At 48.1% G+C, this 15,038-nt stretch overlaps 1 protein-coding gene across 1 annotated transcript; it reads left to right on the forward strand.

Annotated features, from left to right (window-relative positions):
• The first annotated feature begins 1,911 nt into the window (after positions 1 to 1,911).
• LOC123096188 (acetolactate synthase small subunit 2, chloroplastic) lies at positions 1,912 to 6,288 on the forward strand. Its single transcript, XM_044517835.1, has 12 exons — positions 1,912 to 2,236; positions 2,358 to 2,574; positions 2,729 to 2,812; positions 2,957 to 3,025; positions 3,125 to 3,208; positions 3,287 to 3,436; positions 4,040 to 4,126; positions 4,297 to 4,401; positions 4,496 to 4,618; positions 4,696 to 4,851; positions 5,546 to 5,611; positions 5,825 to 6,288. The coding sequence occupies exons 1-12, from the start codon at positions 2,043 to 2,045 to the stop codon at positions 5,906 to 5,908; spliced, it is 1,419 nt and encodes a 472-aa protein (XP_044373770.1). The 5' UTR covers positions 1,912 to 2,042; the 3' UTR covers positions 5,909 to 6,288.
• The last annotated feature ends 8,750 nt before the right edge of the window (positions 6,289 to 15,038 follow it).

Consider the following 15,038-nt stretch of genomic DNA (forward strand, 5'->3'; position numbering starts at 1 on the left):
AACGGGATCACATTGTTAGGAGAATGATGTGATGGAATAGACCCAACCGTTAGCATAGCATATGATCATTCAGTTTAGTGCTACTGCTTTCTTAATGTCAAATACATGTTCCTTCGACCATGAGATCATGCAACTCGCAGATACCGGGGGAATACCTTATGTGCTATCAAACGTCACAACGTAACTGGGTGATCATAAAGATGCTCTGCAGGTATCTCCGAAGCTGCCTGTTGAGTTGATGTGAATCGAGATTGGGATTTGTCACTCCGTATATCGGAGAGGTATCTCTGGGCCCTCTCGGTAATACACATCACAAGAAGCTTGCAAGCAAAGTGACTAAGGAGTTAGTTGCAAGATGATGTATTACGAAACGAGTAAAGAGACTTGCTCCTAACGAGATTGAACTAGGTATAGAGATACCGACGATCAAATCTCGGGCAAGTAACATACCGGCAGACAAAGGGAATTACGTATGTTGTCATAAAGGTTCAACCGATAAAAGATCTTCGTGGAATATGTAGGAATCAATATGGGCATCCAGGTTCCACCATCGGTTATTGACCGGAGAGTTGTCTTGGTCATGACTACATAATTTCCGAACCCACAGGGTCGCACGCTTAACGTTCGTTGACGCTAGAGTAGTATTGGGATATTTGATGAGTGGTAACAAAATGTTGTTCGGAGTCCCGGATGAGATTCCGGACGTCACGAGGAGTCTCGGAATGGTCGAGAGGTAAAGATTTATATATGGGAAGTCATATTTTGGGTTCCGAAAAAAGATGCAGTTTTTTCGGTATTGTACTGGAAAGCTTCTAGAAGGTTCCGGAGGATTCCAGAGGGGTCCGGAAGTCCACAAGTGGTTCCACCATGACCCAAGGGCTGGCATGGGCTACGGGGAGGCGCCCTGGCCTTATTGGGCTAGGCGCACCAAGTCCTCAAAAGCCCATGTGGCTAGGGAAGGCAAAAAAGGAAGGAGTCCTATTAGGAATAGGATTGGACTTGGAGTCCAAGTCCTCTCCCCCTTAGCTGCGCCCTAGGGCTTGGTGGGGTTGTTTACCACGCCCCTCCACCTATATATAGAGGGGAACGGGCGCCCCAAGAGGAGACACCAAACCCCTGGCGCCCCTCTCTCTCCCGTTACTCCGTAGTTCCACCGCCTCGTCCCGGCGATGCTTAGCGAAGCGCTGTCAGTGTTCCACTACCACCATCACCACCATGCCGTCGTGTTGGTTGTGATCCCATCTACTTCTCCTCTCCCGCTTGCTGGATCAAGAAGGAGGAGACGTCATCGAGCCGCACGTGTGCTATAAACTCGGAGGTGCCGTACGTTCGGCACTAGATCGGTTGGATCGTGATCGGATCGTGAAAAGTACGACTACATCAACCGCGTGATAAACGCTTCCGCTTAACGGTCTACAAGGGTACGTAGACACACTCTCCCCTCTCGTAGCTATGCATCTCCATGGATAGATCTTGCGTGTGCGTAGAATTTTTTTGAAATTGCATGCTACGTTTCCCAACAGTATCATGAGTTTCTACAGGAACTAAAGCCATATGAAAACTGCAAAACTGTCGTTTGGATGCCACATAGAAAAAAAACACAGAAATGTAGACACAATGAGAAGAAAACATGAGGTTGGACCTCATGTCTGATTTCCTCCAAAATTTCTATGAAATAGGCTATTCCGTCAAAATGTAGGATAGTAATTCCTTCGTTCCAAACGGCCCAAAGGAAGAATTCCTATAGAAATCATATCCTCTAAAATGAATAGATATGATTTTCAATTTTTTAGGGGGTCTGATATTTATTTTTAATTCAGGGGGTCTGATTGTTGGAGATGCCCCAAATGGGCTTGTGTACCGAGAAGCCGCCGCACATGTACAGAAGTTTGCGGCCGGGGACCGTTTCCGAACAATCCATTCCGGCCGTGCCCACACAGATACAGCCCGAAACTGCCGACGCCAACCGTCCTCTCCTCGGGAACCGAACCATCCCCAAAACCCCACCACCTCACGATCTCCACCCTTCCGCGGTCCCGCCCATGGCCGCCGCCGCCGCGGCAACTCCTCACCTCGCCGCGGTCGGGACTGGGTCCCACCATCACCACCAGCCGCCGCCTCGTCCGCCCGTGTCCATCTCGGCCAGACCGAGGGCGCGCATCGTGCCCGTCGCCGCGGCGGCCGCTACTCCGGCCACCGACGGCGTCGCGCCGGTGCCACCCCACCCCAGGCGCTCGTAAGCCTTCTCTCTTTCCGTGGGCCAGTTTTGAATCCCGAGCGAATTTGATCTTCCATTCTTCGCCGCGCTTCGTCATTGATCTATTAGGATTCATTTCCCCTTCAACCTCTATGTATAGGGTTGTAAAGCGCCACACGATATCAGTTTTTGTTGGGGATGAGAGTGGGATGATCAATCGGATTGCCGGGGTCTTCGCGAGAAGAGGGTACAACATTGAGTCATTGGCAGTTGGGCTGAACAAGGACAAGGCGCTGTTCACCATTGTAGTGTCAGGAACAGAGAAAATACTCACACAGGTCGTGGAGCAGCTCTACAAACTTGTCAATGTTATACAGGTCAGCATTTTCTTATTCCAGTATCCCGTGAACATTGGAAATGTTTGCTAACTAATAGTAACATGTAATTAGTGGAATCACTCGTGTCAGTTTTCGTGCTTGTTCCTGTCATCGTAGTATCTGAAATTCATAGTCTTGTATATTGATTGAACAGGTTGATGATTTGTCAAAGGAACCACAAGTTGAAAGAGAGCTCATGCTTATAAAACTAAACGTAGAGCCGGAACAGCGACTCGAGGTAAAAGTGTATATGTGCTTTTTGCAAGCATGCTATCTAGAGATTTTAATCTGTGCATGTGATGCTCAGTTTACATATTTCAGTCCGAGAGGTAGTGGAAGCACAGTTTTGGTATCCTTGCTTATTGCATAGTTATACATGCAGGTGATGGGTTTGGTTGACATTTTCAGAGCCAAAGTGGTTGATCTTTCAGACCATACACTAACTGTTGAGGTAAAATCTGTGATGTTTCGTATCTTGCAGATCAATTATATCACTCGTATGTCTTTTATTAAAGCAAAGTATGTTCTCTGTTTTTGAGTCATGCCAAAGGTAACTGGCGATCCTGGAAAAATTGCTGCTGTACAGAGGAACCTGAACAAATTCGGGATCAAAGAAGTTGCCAGAACTGGCAAGGTTATACTCCTTAGAAAGATTAATACCATATCATGCTTTCTTCTTGACTATATCTAATGGGCCATACTAATGTAACAGATAGCTTTGCGGCGTGAGAAAATGGGACAAACAGCTCCTTTTTGGAGGTTCTCCGTAGCTTCCTATCCTGATCTTGAAGTAAAAATGCCTTCAAAATCTACACTAAGCACTGCAAAGACAACCAGTGGGGATTCTGAGGAATCATCCCAGGTAAGGAATGATAATTCTTATCATTCATATAATTCTTGTAGCATGTATTTATCTTTTCTTCAGCACTTCAACAACACTGTCTCCATTTATTTTGACCTGGTTTATTATGTTGTGGGAGTTCTTTTTATGTATTCAACGAAAATCAGCACGCGTAATTTACTTCTATTCTTTATAATAAGAGTTGTTCTTTACTGAATTGATCTTGTTGATTATTCTTTTCAATCTGTGTTTGTAAGGGCAAAATAGTTTCTGTAGATTATTTACCAATATTGATCCTTGCAAGTGCACCTTATATGCAGTGAATACTGATGTGATTAGCTAGACTTATCTATTTATGCCTACCAGTTTAGGACAAAAGCAGAAGTTGGTGCATTATTTAAACTGCTGTATCATTCCCAATACCAGCATTATGTTGAATTGTTAGTCTTGATTTGAAAGTAGTAAGAGGTTGGCTATCTTATAGAATAACTACAATTTCGCAAACACTGGTTAGAAATGACCTTGGCTATGTTTGTGTGAACAATTATATTGCAAATACTATTTGCTCGAATTTGCAACAGCAGCTGTATGAATTTTTATATAATCTTACGTTCTTATTACTAGGGCGATGTTTATCCAGTGGAATCTTATGAAAGCTTCTCGATGAATCAAATTCTTGATGCTCATTGGGGTGCCATGACTGACAGTGATGTAAGTTCTTGCATTCTTCTTTCACTAGAGCTGCTGTGTTGCTGAAAATTAGTGGCAAGAGCCCTGAAGTGTACTTGAACACTAAAATTCTTAAAATTTGTTTGCATTGAACTACAATTGCAATTTTAATGCCCATTTGGAAAATAACTGGCATACTTTTCTTTCTTTAGCCTACAGGGTTTTGTTCACATACTTTGTCGATCCTTGTGAATGATTCCCCTGGAGTTCTTAATGTCGTAACGGGTGTCTTTGCCCGGAGGGGCTACAATATTCAGGTTGGTTTTCCGCTTATATATATCTTATGTTGACTCAGTTAGATCATTGCAGGTTACAGTAAATGCTTAAAAGTTGTATCCATTACTTTGACAGAGTCTTGCTGTTGGCCCAGCTGAAAAAACGGGCACTTCTCGCATCACCACTGTCGTTCCTGGAAATGATGAATCTATCGCCAAGCTAGTACAACAACTTTACAAGCTCATTGATGTTTATGAGGTCAACTTATCAATGTGTGGTTTCTATGATTGTTGTTGCATATGTAAGGTTAACTCAAATTCATCTTGGTTTCTCAGGTTCAAGATCTTACACATTTACCATTTGCGGCTAGAGAGTTAATGATCATAAAGGTCGCTGGGAACACCTCAGCTCGCAGGGAAATCCTGGATATTGCTGAGGATGTTTTCAGGGCCAAAACGGTTGATGTATCAGGCCACACAATAACTCTTCAGGTAATAATTACTTTACCCTCTTGGGTCCAACTACTAGATTTAGGACTTTATATTCCTTTGTTGGTAGATAATCAGTCGGTTTTATCTAAGCATTTTCTTAATTCAATCTAGACATGTTGATTGTAGACAGCAGAAATATGAACATTAATCAGATACAGAGCCTTTACTTGGAGCATTATCCGCATAGCTGTCAACTAGCTGATAAAAATTTCAGTATATATCTGCTGCTATTTTGAAATATATGGTAGTATTTCTTAATATTGATTTAAGTTGGATAATAGTGATATGCAACAATGTGGGCATTTATAGATTGTTTCAGTGTCATGTATCTATGGCTATACCGGTAAATCGTATGTCTGACATAATTGTAATCCATTTGAAGAACAAAATTTGACATAAACTGTATTTATATAAATATCTCATAAGAATTCACTTGCTGGTATTTCATAGAAACATTTCCATTAACTCCAAGTTCGTGCAGTGATTTCCTTGTTTTTCCTATGGCGTAATCAAACACTCTTTCGTTGGGATTCTTATTGCATTTAATCCTACAATTCAATAAGGCCGGACATTGCGATCCTATCCTTTCCATTTTCCTGCATTTCTTGAATCTTGCAAAACGGTCCCACAAGGACAATGCATTTAGTGGCATCAATAATTTGTCTTAACAAGCAATAACTTTATTGGCATGCAGCTTACTGGAGACCTTGATAAAATGGTTGCACTACAAAGGTTGCTTGAGCCCTACGGCATCTGTGAGGTTCGTACTGAAGGTTCACTTTTTTTTAAGCTCTTGAAGGTTCACTTTGCAAATGCACCATAATATCCATAATTTGTGTTCAGCAGCAGATTAGTTATTCCTTGATTGTGGAGTACTCACGTAGTCCAATGCAAGTTGTAGTTTAGCAACTTCAATTTTTTGAACGGTTATTTGTAGAAGATCCTTTACCCTCCTTGTCCATGCATTTTGCAGATTGCACGAACTGGCAGGGTTGCGCTGTGCCGTGAGTCAGGAGTCGATTCTAAGTACCTCCGGGGGTATTCCCTTCCTGGATAGCGTGTCAGTTGGTGAGACATCACACTCCATCAGTTCATGGATTGCCATGATTCTCCTGATCTCGGATCTCTTAAACACCCTTTGTGCAATGGTGTTTCATTCCTTTTGAAGCACAAGCAAGAACTCCAGCTGTTATAGTTTACGTTCACTAGATTTACACTTTATCCTCAGGAGTTTTTGTCATATATACCACAGAGAAATGAGTTTGGGATGTTTGAATCCCATGTGAGCTCACGGAGGCAGAAGAAACCCATCCGTAGGTTTTCGGCTTTGAAGTTTGTTGGTCGTTGAAGACTCTTTTTTTACGTTCTGAACCATACCTAAATTAAGTATTTACGCATTTTTTTACCTCTAAAGTCATCTAGAATTCAGGCCTGCTACTTTGAAGCCTTCAATTAGCATCAATTGAATATAATTTTCCCTGTGTTGATGAATCAAATTTAGGACCGTGCTTTCAAAATGGGAATTTACACGTACGCTTTAGCACACTAAAATCCTCCTTTCCGTGGGGTATATATATTACTCCCCCTGTTCCTAAATATTTGTCTTTTTGAAGATAAATGGACTACCACATATGGATGTATGTAAGCATATTTTAGAATGTAGATTCACTCATTTTGCTCCGTATATGGTTACTTGTTGAAATCTCTGGAAAGACAAATATTTAGAAACGGAGGGAGTAGAAATTTTGGAATTGATGTATTATGGGACCTCGAAGAATCATTTGTGAAGCTATAAGCAGATCAGTGTCTTATAGGGGAAAGAAAGAAACATACAGTTCATCCGTTCAGCTACCAGGCACCTGACCCACACACCTGCACACCCCACTCCTGTATGACTAATATCCTCCTACCCGTTGCCTCACGGAACACCTCTACATCCTCCTTGATCACCTCCGCTAAAGAAACCCTCCGATTACGCTCCTTCCACAGATGCCACGCAACATACGCCGCCAGAGTGATATCCTCATTGACCTTTTCTTTCCTGCCAGTGGCCGATCTCAGCCTTAGCCACCAATTATCAATCGAAGATGCGGACGAAGCAATGGCATGCATAGTCTCATGCGTCCTTTGGAATTGAAACCAGGTTTCCTTAGCATAGCAGCAGGACAGAGTTATGTGCTCTGCCGTTTCCATCTACTGATCACAGAGCCGACATCTATCATTATGTGGCCAACCTCTCTTCAGCAATCGATCCGCCGTCCAATTTCTGTTTTGCAGAAGCAGCTACAAGTTTTTTTTGAGGGGTAAAACCAAGTTTATTCATTAAAGTCCACCTGAAGTGGGATACATCTCTAGTCATGAGGAGCGCCGAACCAGACGTGGCGCCCCGGACCTCTCGAGAGGGAAAACTTGGCTAAGCTATGTGCTTTATAATTAACAGCACGACTCTCATAGGAAAAAAAAACAATGAAAAATAGATGCTCTAAGATTTATCTCCCGATGATCGCTCCATACGTCCCATGTGACTTCCTGTTGATGTCAGATACAACTTGTTGGCAGTCCGAAGCTATAACAAAATTCTGGATGCCCATATCTTCTGCAAGGGATAAAGCCTCCCGACAAGCAAAAGCTTCAAGGGTTGCTGGGTCTACCACTCCCTCGACAACTAGAGCCGAGCTGCCCATATAGTTTCCACCCTCGTCTCTGCAAACTGCCGCCGCTGATCCTCCTCTTCTTGTCATAACCCCTGCATCAACATGAATCTTGCAATATCCAATAGGAGGCTTCTTCGGCCGGCGCTGAATAGATGGAGCAGCCGCTGGTGTGGCGTCCCGACCTGGTTCCTTCATCTGTATAGTATCTAGTTCAGCAATGAAACGGCCAATGAAGCCGTAGGTAGATTGGGGGCTCTGAAATATGGATTCATGGATAGCCTTACATTGCGCATGCCAGATGGACCAAAGTGTAACTGCTGCGAGGATAAACTGCTCATGTGATAACATTTGCATGAGTGTGAACAGCCACTGCCTCGCACTTGGTTCCGTATTCTCTATGATTTTATGTGTAATATCCTCATCAATCAGAGCCCAAACGCTCCTTGATGATGAGAATTCCAACAAAGAGTGATGCCACGAATCCCGGTTACCATAAAGCCCGCACTGGTCGGAGTCAGCCATGTATCGGTGTGCCCTGACATCGTTTGTTGGAAGGGAGTGTTTCGAGAGTCTCCATAAGAACATGTGAATTTTCCCCGGCACCTCCGTCTTCCATAATCTCTTCCATGATCCCTCCTCTGCAATGGAGCTTGAGGGTCCCGCAGACCCTTCCAACCAAGCCTCCCTTCTGAGTTTAGTTGCAACCAACATCTTTTACACAGATTTAACAGAAAAAACTCCGTGTTTCTCATAGTGCCAGGCCCAGAAATCGCTTATATTCCTTGTGCACAGAGGAATTGCAAGTATGACATTTCCTTCCATCTTTCACTTCCAGACCCGAGCCAGGCCCGGTCTTTCAATCCTAGTCGCGAACTGAAAATCATACGCAGAACAAGCAGAGTAGGTGGCATTTGCTGTTAATGACCAGCAGATACTGTCCTTTACATTGGTCAGGGTCACTCTCTGCACCTCCTCCCAGAGCTTGACAAACTGCAGTAGTTGCTCCTCGTTGTGCATTCTCTGCAGACCCCTCATCCAACGACCATTTGTCAACGCGTCCTTGACCAACATCTTCTTAAAACGCGTCAACTTAAAGATGTCCGGAGCAAGTTCGCACACAAGTGGCCAACAGGAGACTGGTATGTGATGCTCTCGGCAGGCATGCGTGGATGAACGACGTCGTGGGTAACCTATGCACAAAGGTTTGACCCAGTTCATCGGACTTTGGGAAATCATCTCGGAGGTTCAATTGGAGGAACAGATGGAGGACCGTCCCATTTGGACTTGGAACGAGTCAGGAGTTTACACAACATCGTCCGCATACAAGATGCTTTGTGAGGGAGGAGTGAGATTTCACTCATTCGGAGCCATCTGGAAATGTTGGGCTCCACTGGCGTGTAAGATCTTCATGTGGTTGGTAGTACAATACCGGTTGTGGACGTCGGATAGAAGGACGAGACATGGGTTGCAAGACCAAACATCTAGATGCTACTTATGTGACCAGGAGGAAGACACGGTGGACCACATTTTGCAGCACTGCGTGTTCTCACGGCAAGTGTGGTTTCGTTGTATTGCCAGAATGGGTTTGAGGATCGAGCTTTGCCCGGCAAATGACTCTAGGTTGGTGCAATGGTGGACGGAAGCTAGGAAACAAATTCACAAGCAAACTCGGAAAGGGTTCGACACGTTCGTGATGCTAATCTGCTGGACTCTTTGGAAACCAAAGGAACACGAGGGTCTTCGGCTCGGGTCAAGTCAAGAATGAGGGTGACACGATGGACATGATCTTCGACGATTTGAGGACTTGGGCCACGGCAGGAGCGTTTGGAGGACAACTAGTACCCGAGTAGTCGAGTAGCATGTAGGAGTGGGGTGGAGGCTTGGTTAGGGTCGGCCTGTGACTCCTAACTAGCAAATTTGTAATCTCTTGTACATATTATTCTCTCTTCTATAAAGCTAAGGTACGCCATTAGCGTACCCTAAAAAGAAGAGATGTCCAGAGCAATAGCGTATGGGGCATTTCCTTGCATCCATCCCTATCCATCCAGAAAGTTGCGGTACCACCGCCGCCCGCCTGTATCATTCTTTTTAGAACGAAGACGCTGGGGGCGTCCGGCTTTAAATTAATAAAGCCCACAACAAGCAGAGTATCGATAGGACAGACGTTACACGAAACATACCAAAAGCCCATGACATATCTAGAGACTTAAGTTAGGGAAGGGTTCATGCCGGGCAGCGAGCATAATACAAGGCATAAAGCCCATGACAGGAGCGCGCAGGCTCGCAAACAGAATAACGCCCACCATTAGGTAGGCAACGCCGGCTCCCTAGCCACAATGTAGACCTGGTGCACTCGTTCTTGCGTTCATGATCTCAGAGTCCTTCTGCTTCGCCAACGGACTCCACTGCTGCAAGAGGATAGAGCATTTGCAAATGATATTAGCCGGGTGCGACGGGAACGATCCTTCTATGGTAAATTTGTTGCGGGTGAGCCATAAGGACCATAGCATCGCCCCTATACTAGTCCATAGCACACGCTTGTGTTGACCCTGAACCGAACCTAGGAGTTCCACTAGTTCAGAGGAGGAGCGCGGGTCCCAGGGGACACCGACAGCCTCGCGCATTGCGCTCCACGCAAACCTCGCGAGGGGGCATGTGAAAAATGCATGATTAGCGTTCTCGGGGTCCCCACACAGTGCGCATGGACCCGTAGCCGGGCCATTCCGTTTTGCTATGTTAATGGACGTGGGGAGACGGTCCCGAAACAATTGCCAGAGGAAAACTTTGATTTTCAGCGGCACGCGCGCTTGCCAAAGTCCTTTCAGCTCTCTCTGTACCATCCCTTGGCACAATTTGTGGTATAAGGGTTTGACAGTGAACTTCCCGGAAGCGTTAAGATGCCACGACACCCTGTCAGGCTCCTCTGTTAGCGTCACAGGGGTCACCCGATCCAACAACTCTCCCCACCTCGCTGTTTCGTGATCATTTAGGTTACGGCGGAAGGCGATGGTCTGGGGGGAAGCCAACGCCTTTGCCACCCTTTGATTTGGATACACCGCTAGAGCATACAGCTCAGGGAAATCTTCCCAAAGGGGGCGAGTGCCCACCCAAAAATCTAGCCAGAAACAGGTGGATCGTCCGTTGCCGACGTTGAATTTGGCCCCTTGGTCAAAGGCGGGTCTGATAGCCTGCAGGTCTTGCCAAAAAGTGGAGCCCCTTGCATCCCCTTCAAAGAAATTCCCATTAGGGAAGTACTTGGCCCTTAGGATATCAGCCCATAGGCCAGTCGCCCCTTGCGAAAGTTTCCAGATCCACTTGGACATGAGCGCAATATTCTGAAGTCTGGTGTTGGTGACGCCAAGCCCTCCCAAGGATTTGGGCCTACACACGGCAGCCCATTTGACCATACGGTATTTGCGTTTAAGGCCCGTCCCTTCCCAAAAGAAGCGGGCGCGTGGCGTGTCCAATTTGGCATGAACCCCCTCAGCCAACAGGAACAGGCCCATTGCAAACATAGGAAGCGAGGAGAGGCTGGAGTTGGTCAGGACAAGTCTTGCCGCGGAGGACATGAACTTGCCCCGCCAAGGACTCACTTTCTTCCCCACTTTTCCTGTTAGAGGTGCCCATTCATCTATGGTCACGCGGCGAGGCGCTAGAGGTAGGCCTAAGTACGTAAAGGGGAATTTTCCCACTTTACAGTTGAGTAGGTCTGCGATACGACGCCCCTCCTAGCTATCTATCCCCATAGACAGCATTTCGCACTTGTGAAAATTGATTTTGAGACCGGACATCAGTTCAAAACTCAACAGCAGTGCTTTCACCGTTGCTATACTGTGGGTATCCGGCTGGAACAGTAGCATGGTGTCGTTTGCATACTGCAAGTGCGAGATCCCCCTGGGATGAGGTGGCCAACCACTCCCTTGATGTGGCCAGCCATGGTCGCCCTCCGTAGCATAGCCGCGAGAGCATCTACCACAAAATTGAACAAAAGCGGAGACATCGGATCGCCCTGATGTAGTCCCCGTTTGTTCTGGAAGAAGTTCCCTACTTCCCCATTAACCGAGATCACAGTCTGGCCACCCGAGACCAGCTGCATGACCCGGTGGACCCACATGGCCAAGAAACCCCGGCTTAGCAGAACCTGACGCAGAAAGTCCCAATTCACTCGGTCGTACGTTTTTTCGAAGGGAAAATTTTGTTTTTGCCGCTCTAGATTTTGCCAATTTTCCTTATGCCACTCTAAATTTTGACATTTCACTTTTGCCACTCTTAGGTTTTGACAATTATCACAATTGCCATTCCGTGGCAAAAGCAAAATAATTTTATTTCATTTTGCCACTCTTAGCTTTTGAAATGTATCACAATTGCCACTCTGAAAATTTTGCTTTTGCCACGGAAATGGCAATTGTGATAATTGTCAACAACTAAGAATGGCAAAAGTGAAATGTCAAAATCTCGAGTGGCATAAGGAAAATTGGCAAAATCTAGAGTGACAAAAACAAAATTTTCCCTTCGAAGTCTAATTTAAGGAGGATGGCCGGTTCCCTAGTTCGTTTGAGTTCGTGAATGATCTCCTGGAGCGCGAGAGAGCCCTCCAAAATGTTATGGCCGCGAATGAAAGCAGTTTGGGTGCGGCTAATGGTGCGGTGCGCTATCGGGACAAGACGGTTGGTGGTTGCTTTGGAGCAGATCTTGAAAGGCACGTTAATAAGCGCGATAGGCCGAAATTGACGGATGTTATCTGCTCCTGCCACCTTAGGGATGAGCGACAGGATCCCGAAGTTAAGCCGGGATATATCTACCGTCCCTCGCATGAAACTGTTCCAAACCTCAAACACAGGCCCCTGCAGGATTGGCCAGAAGTGTTTGAACATGGCCACAGGCCACCCGTCCGGGCCTGGCGCTGTATCGGTTTTCATGCTCCTAAGGGCCACCTCGATTTCCTCGGGCAAAAAGGCGAGCCCCGGCTCTTCATTTTCCCAGTCGGTGACGAGCTGGGAAGGATCCCACAGGTCAGCGCGCACCCCTGCTCGCTGCTCCTCGCTCGTCCCCATCAGTTGGACGTAGAAGTCGTAGACATGACTCACTATGTCCTTCTGAGCCAGCAGTAGCCCCTGATCAGACTGCAGGCGAAGGATCGAGCATCTACGCCATCTCCCATTAGCGTAGGCGTGAAAGTATTTCGTGTTAGCGTCCCCTTTGAGCAGCCACTTAAGGCCACCCCGACGCCTCCAGTACTCCTCTTCCGCGCGAAGCAATGACTGCACCTGGTTCTCCAACGCGTAGCGATGAGCCCATTCTTGTTCAGAAAAGGCCGTGTGTCCGCCTGTTGGTCGAGGCGTGCGATCTCTGCCAGGATGCCCTCCCTGAGCACCCTATCCTGTCGGCCCAAGTTGGCCCCCCGGCCCTTAAGAATGGCCCGAAGGCGGCCCCCTACTGCAATCCAGAAATCCATCGGGCCTCGCTGGTTACCCACCTGGCTAACACAGGCGTTCCCCTTCACCCTGAAGATGGAGTCAAAGTTTGGGTTTTCGAACCAAGCCGTCTCGAAGAAAAACCTAGGGTTTCGACACACCCTTTCCTTCTCTGAGGAAAGGATGAGCGGTCCGTGATCCGACCCAATCCTGGTCTCAGCGACAAGCGAGCACAAAGGGTATATCAACTCCCAATCGGGAGAGATGAACACCTTGTCTAGCACCGATCGCACCAGGGCAAGTTGCTTGTTCGTCCACGTGTAGCGAGCCCCAGACCTGGCCACCTCCCTAAGAGCCATGGAGGCAATGGCATTATTAAACATGGACACCCTTGGCCAGTTAATATTGTAGTTGTTTTTGTCCGCTCCCGAGCGTATCAGATTAAAGTCCCCCCAACTACTAGAGGAATAAGCGAAGAGCTCACCGAGAGCACCTTCGATTGCAATTCGCCCAGAAACTCGGCCGATCGCGAGTGATCAGCCGGCCCGTAAACCTAAATCACCACCAGCTCCCGCTGAGACTGACGGTGGCGAATGTGGCCGGCGAGAAAAAAGGTGCCCGCATCCCATGCTAGCACCTCATACACTGCTTGATCGAAACCAAGTAGCATGCCCCCCTGAGTGCCCAGACGCAGCTAGGTGGTTCCAAGTGAACCTTTCCAGGGGGTCAATGGCAAGCAGCTCATGATGACGGAAGTCAATCTTAATGGTCTCCTGCAAAGCCACGATATCAACACCCTCCTTCCGCATGCACTCCTTAAGCTGGGTGCGACGACCCACGTGGCCGAAACCACGGATGTTCCAAAAAAAGCCTGCATCTAAATAATTCTATTACGAAGGCCCTCTCGAGGACACCGCTTTGGCCACACGTCTCACCTTGGCCCTGCAAGGCGAGGGAGGGGGTGCAACCCCTGTTGCTAACACCCCCTCTTCGGGCCGGACCAGAGTAAATTGCAAAAAACCACCACAATTGGGTCGAAGTTTGCAATGCTTCAGAAAAAACCACCGGAAAACATGCATTTTGGTGGGTGTTTGATGACATTTGCACAATTGTGGTGGTTTTTTGCAATTTACTCGCCGGACCACAAGTGCTCGCGAGGCCCCTGCCTCCTGCACTAGCTGGTTCGCACTCGTCGCAGCCACAGCTGCGAGCGCCGCCTGCGCCTGCTCTGTCGCACGCAACAGAGGCAGCAGCTCGCGCGTGCCCCCGAGACACAACGCGTCCACCCCACTCTCCTCTAAAACCTTACTAAGATGATCATCAGAAAACACGTTCAGAACCGTAAAGCGCGGGGGAGGGTTGCCTGAGAGTTCGAGGTTCTTCTGGGCCTGAATGAGTTGAGCCCGCTGCAGCGCAGGCAGGCTCGCCTTTGCGCCCCTGGAGCGCGAGCTGGAGCGAACTGGAGCCGCGGCCACCGCCTTGGACCGCTTGGCCTGCACGATTGGCGCCGCCTTGGAGGCCTCCTGGAACAGGACATCACCAATGGGTTGCGCGAGGGGGGCGGCGAGCGCCATCACCGTCTGACGGGGAGTTGGCGGCGCGCCTAGCTGCTCCATGGGCCTGATTCCGTCAGTGGTCACCTTGCGCCCCGCCAACTTCTTAGCTTGCCGCACTGAGTCGCTCTTGCGGCCCCCCGGCCCACCCGAGGCCGGCGACCTGGCCAAGGATGGGAGGAAGGTGCTTGCAGACAGCACCAGTGGCGTGCGCTCCCCCGCTGGCACGCCTGTGTCACACGATGTCGTCGTCCCCTTGTCCAGCAGAGCCGACGACTGAGAGGACACCATCCCCATGTTGGAGCCATACTGGTTCGCCACCTCCACCTCCATCGCCACCACCGAAGCCGAGGCAAGAGCTTGAGGAGCGGGAGCCGCCGGAGAGCCCGCGCCCCGGATGCCGAGCTTCTCCCAGGCCGCAGTGTCGATGGAGTCGTCGCCCATGCTCGCATCGAGGTCCTTGTCGTGTCCCTTGTCCCGAGGCTTGTCCTTGTCGCCGTTGTCCAGACCCTTGTCGCTGCTCGGGGGGGAGGGGGAGGAGGCAGCGCCGGAGCCCACGGTGGGGA

Source organism: Triticum aestivum, chromosome 4D, assembly GCF_018294505.1.
Source record: "Triticum aestivum cultivar Chinese Spring chromosome 4D, IWGSC CS RefSeq v2.1, whole genome shotgun sequence".
Taxonomy (NCBI): domain Eukaryota; kingdom Viridiplantae; phylum Streptophyta; class Magnoliopsida; order Poales; family Poaceae; genus Triticum; species Triticum aestivum.

Bases quoted from the DNA above. Each gene is read 5' to 3' on its own strand.
- LOC123096188 (XM_044517835.1), top strand. From the start codon at position 2,043: ATGGCCGCCGCCGCCGCGGCAACTCCTCACCTCGCCGCGGTCGGGACT. The intron at 2,237-2,357 runs GTAAGCCTTCTC...CTCTATGTATAG, and splicing joins CCACCCCACCCCAGGCGCTC to GGTTGTAAAGCGCCACACGA. The intron at 5,612-5,824 runs GTTCGTACTGAA...TGCATTTTGCAG, and splicing joins AGCCCTACGGCATCTGTGAG to ATTGCACGAACTGGCAGGGT.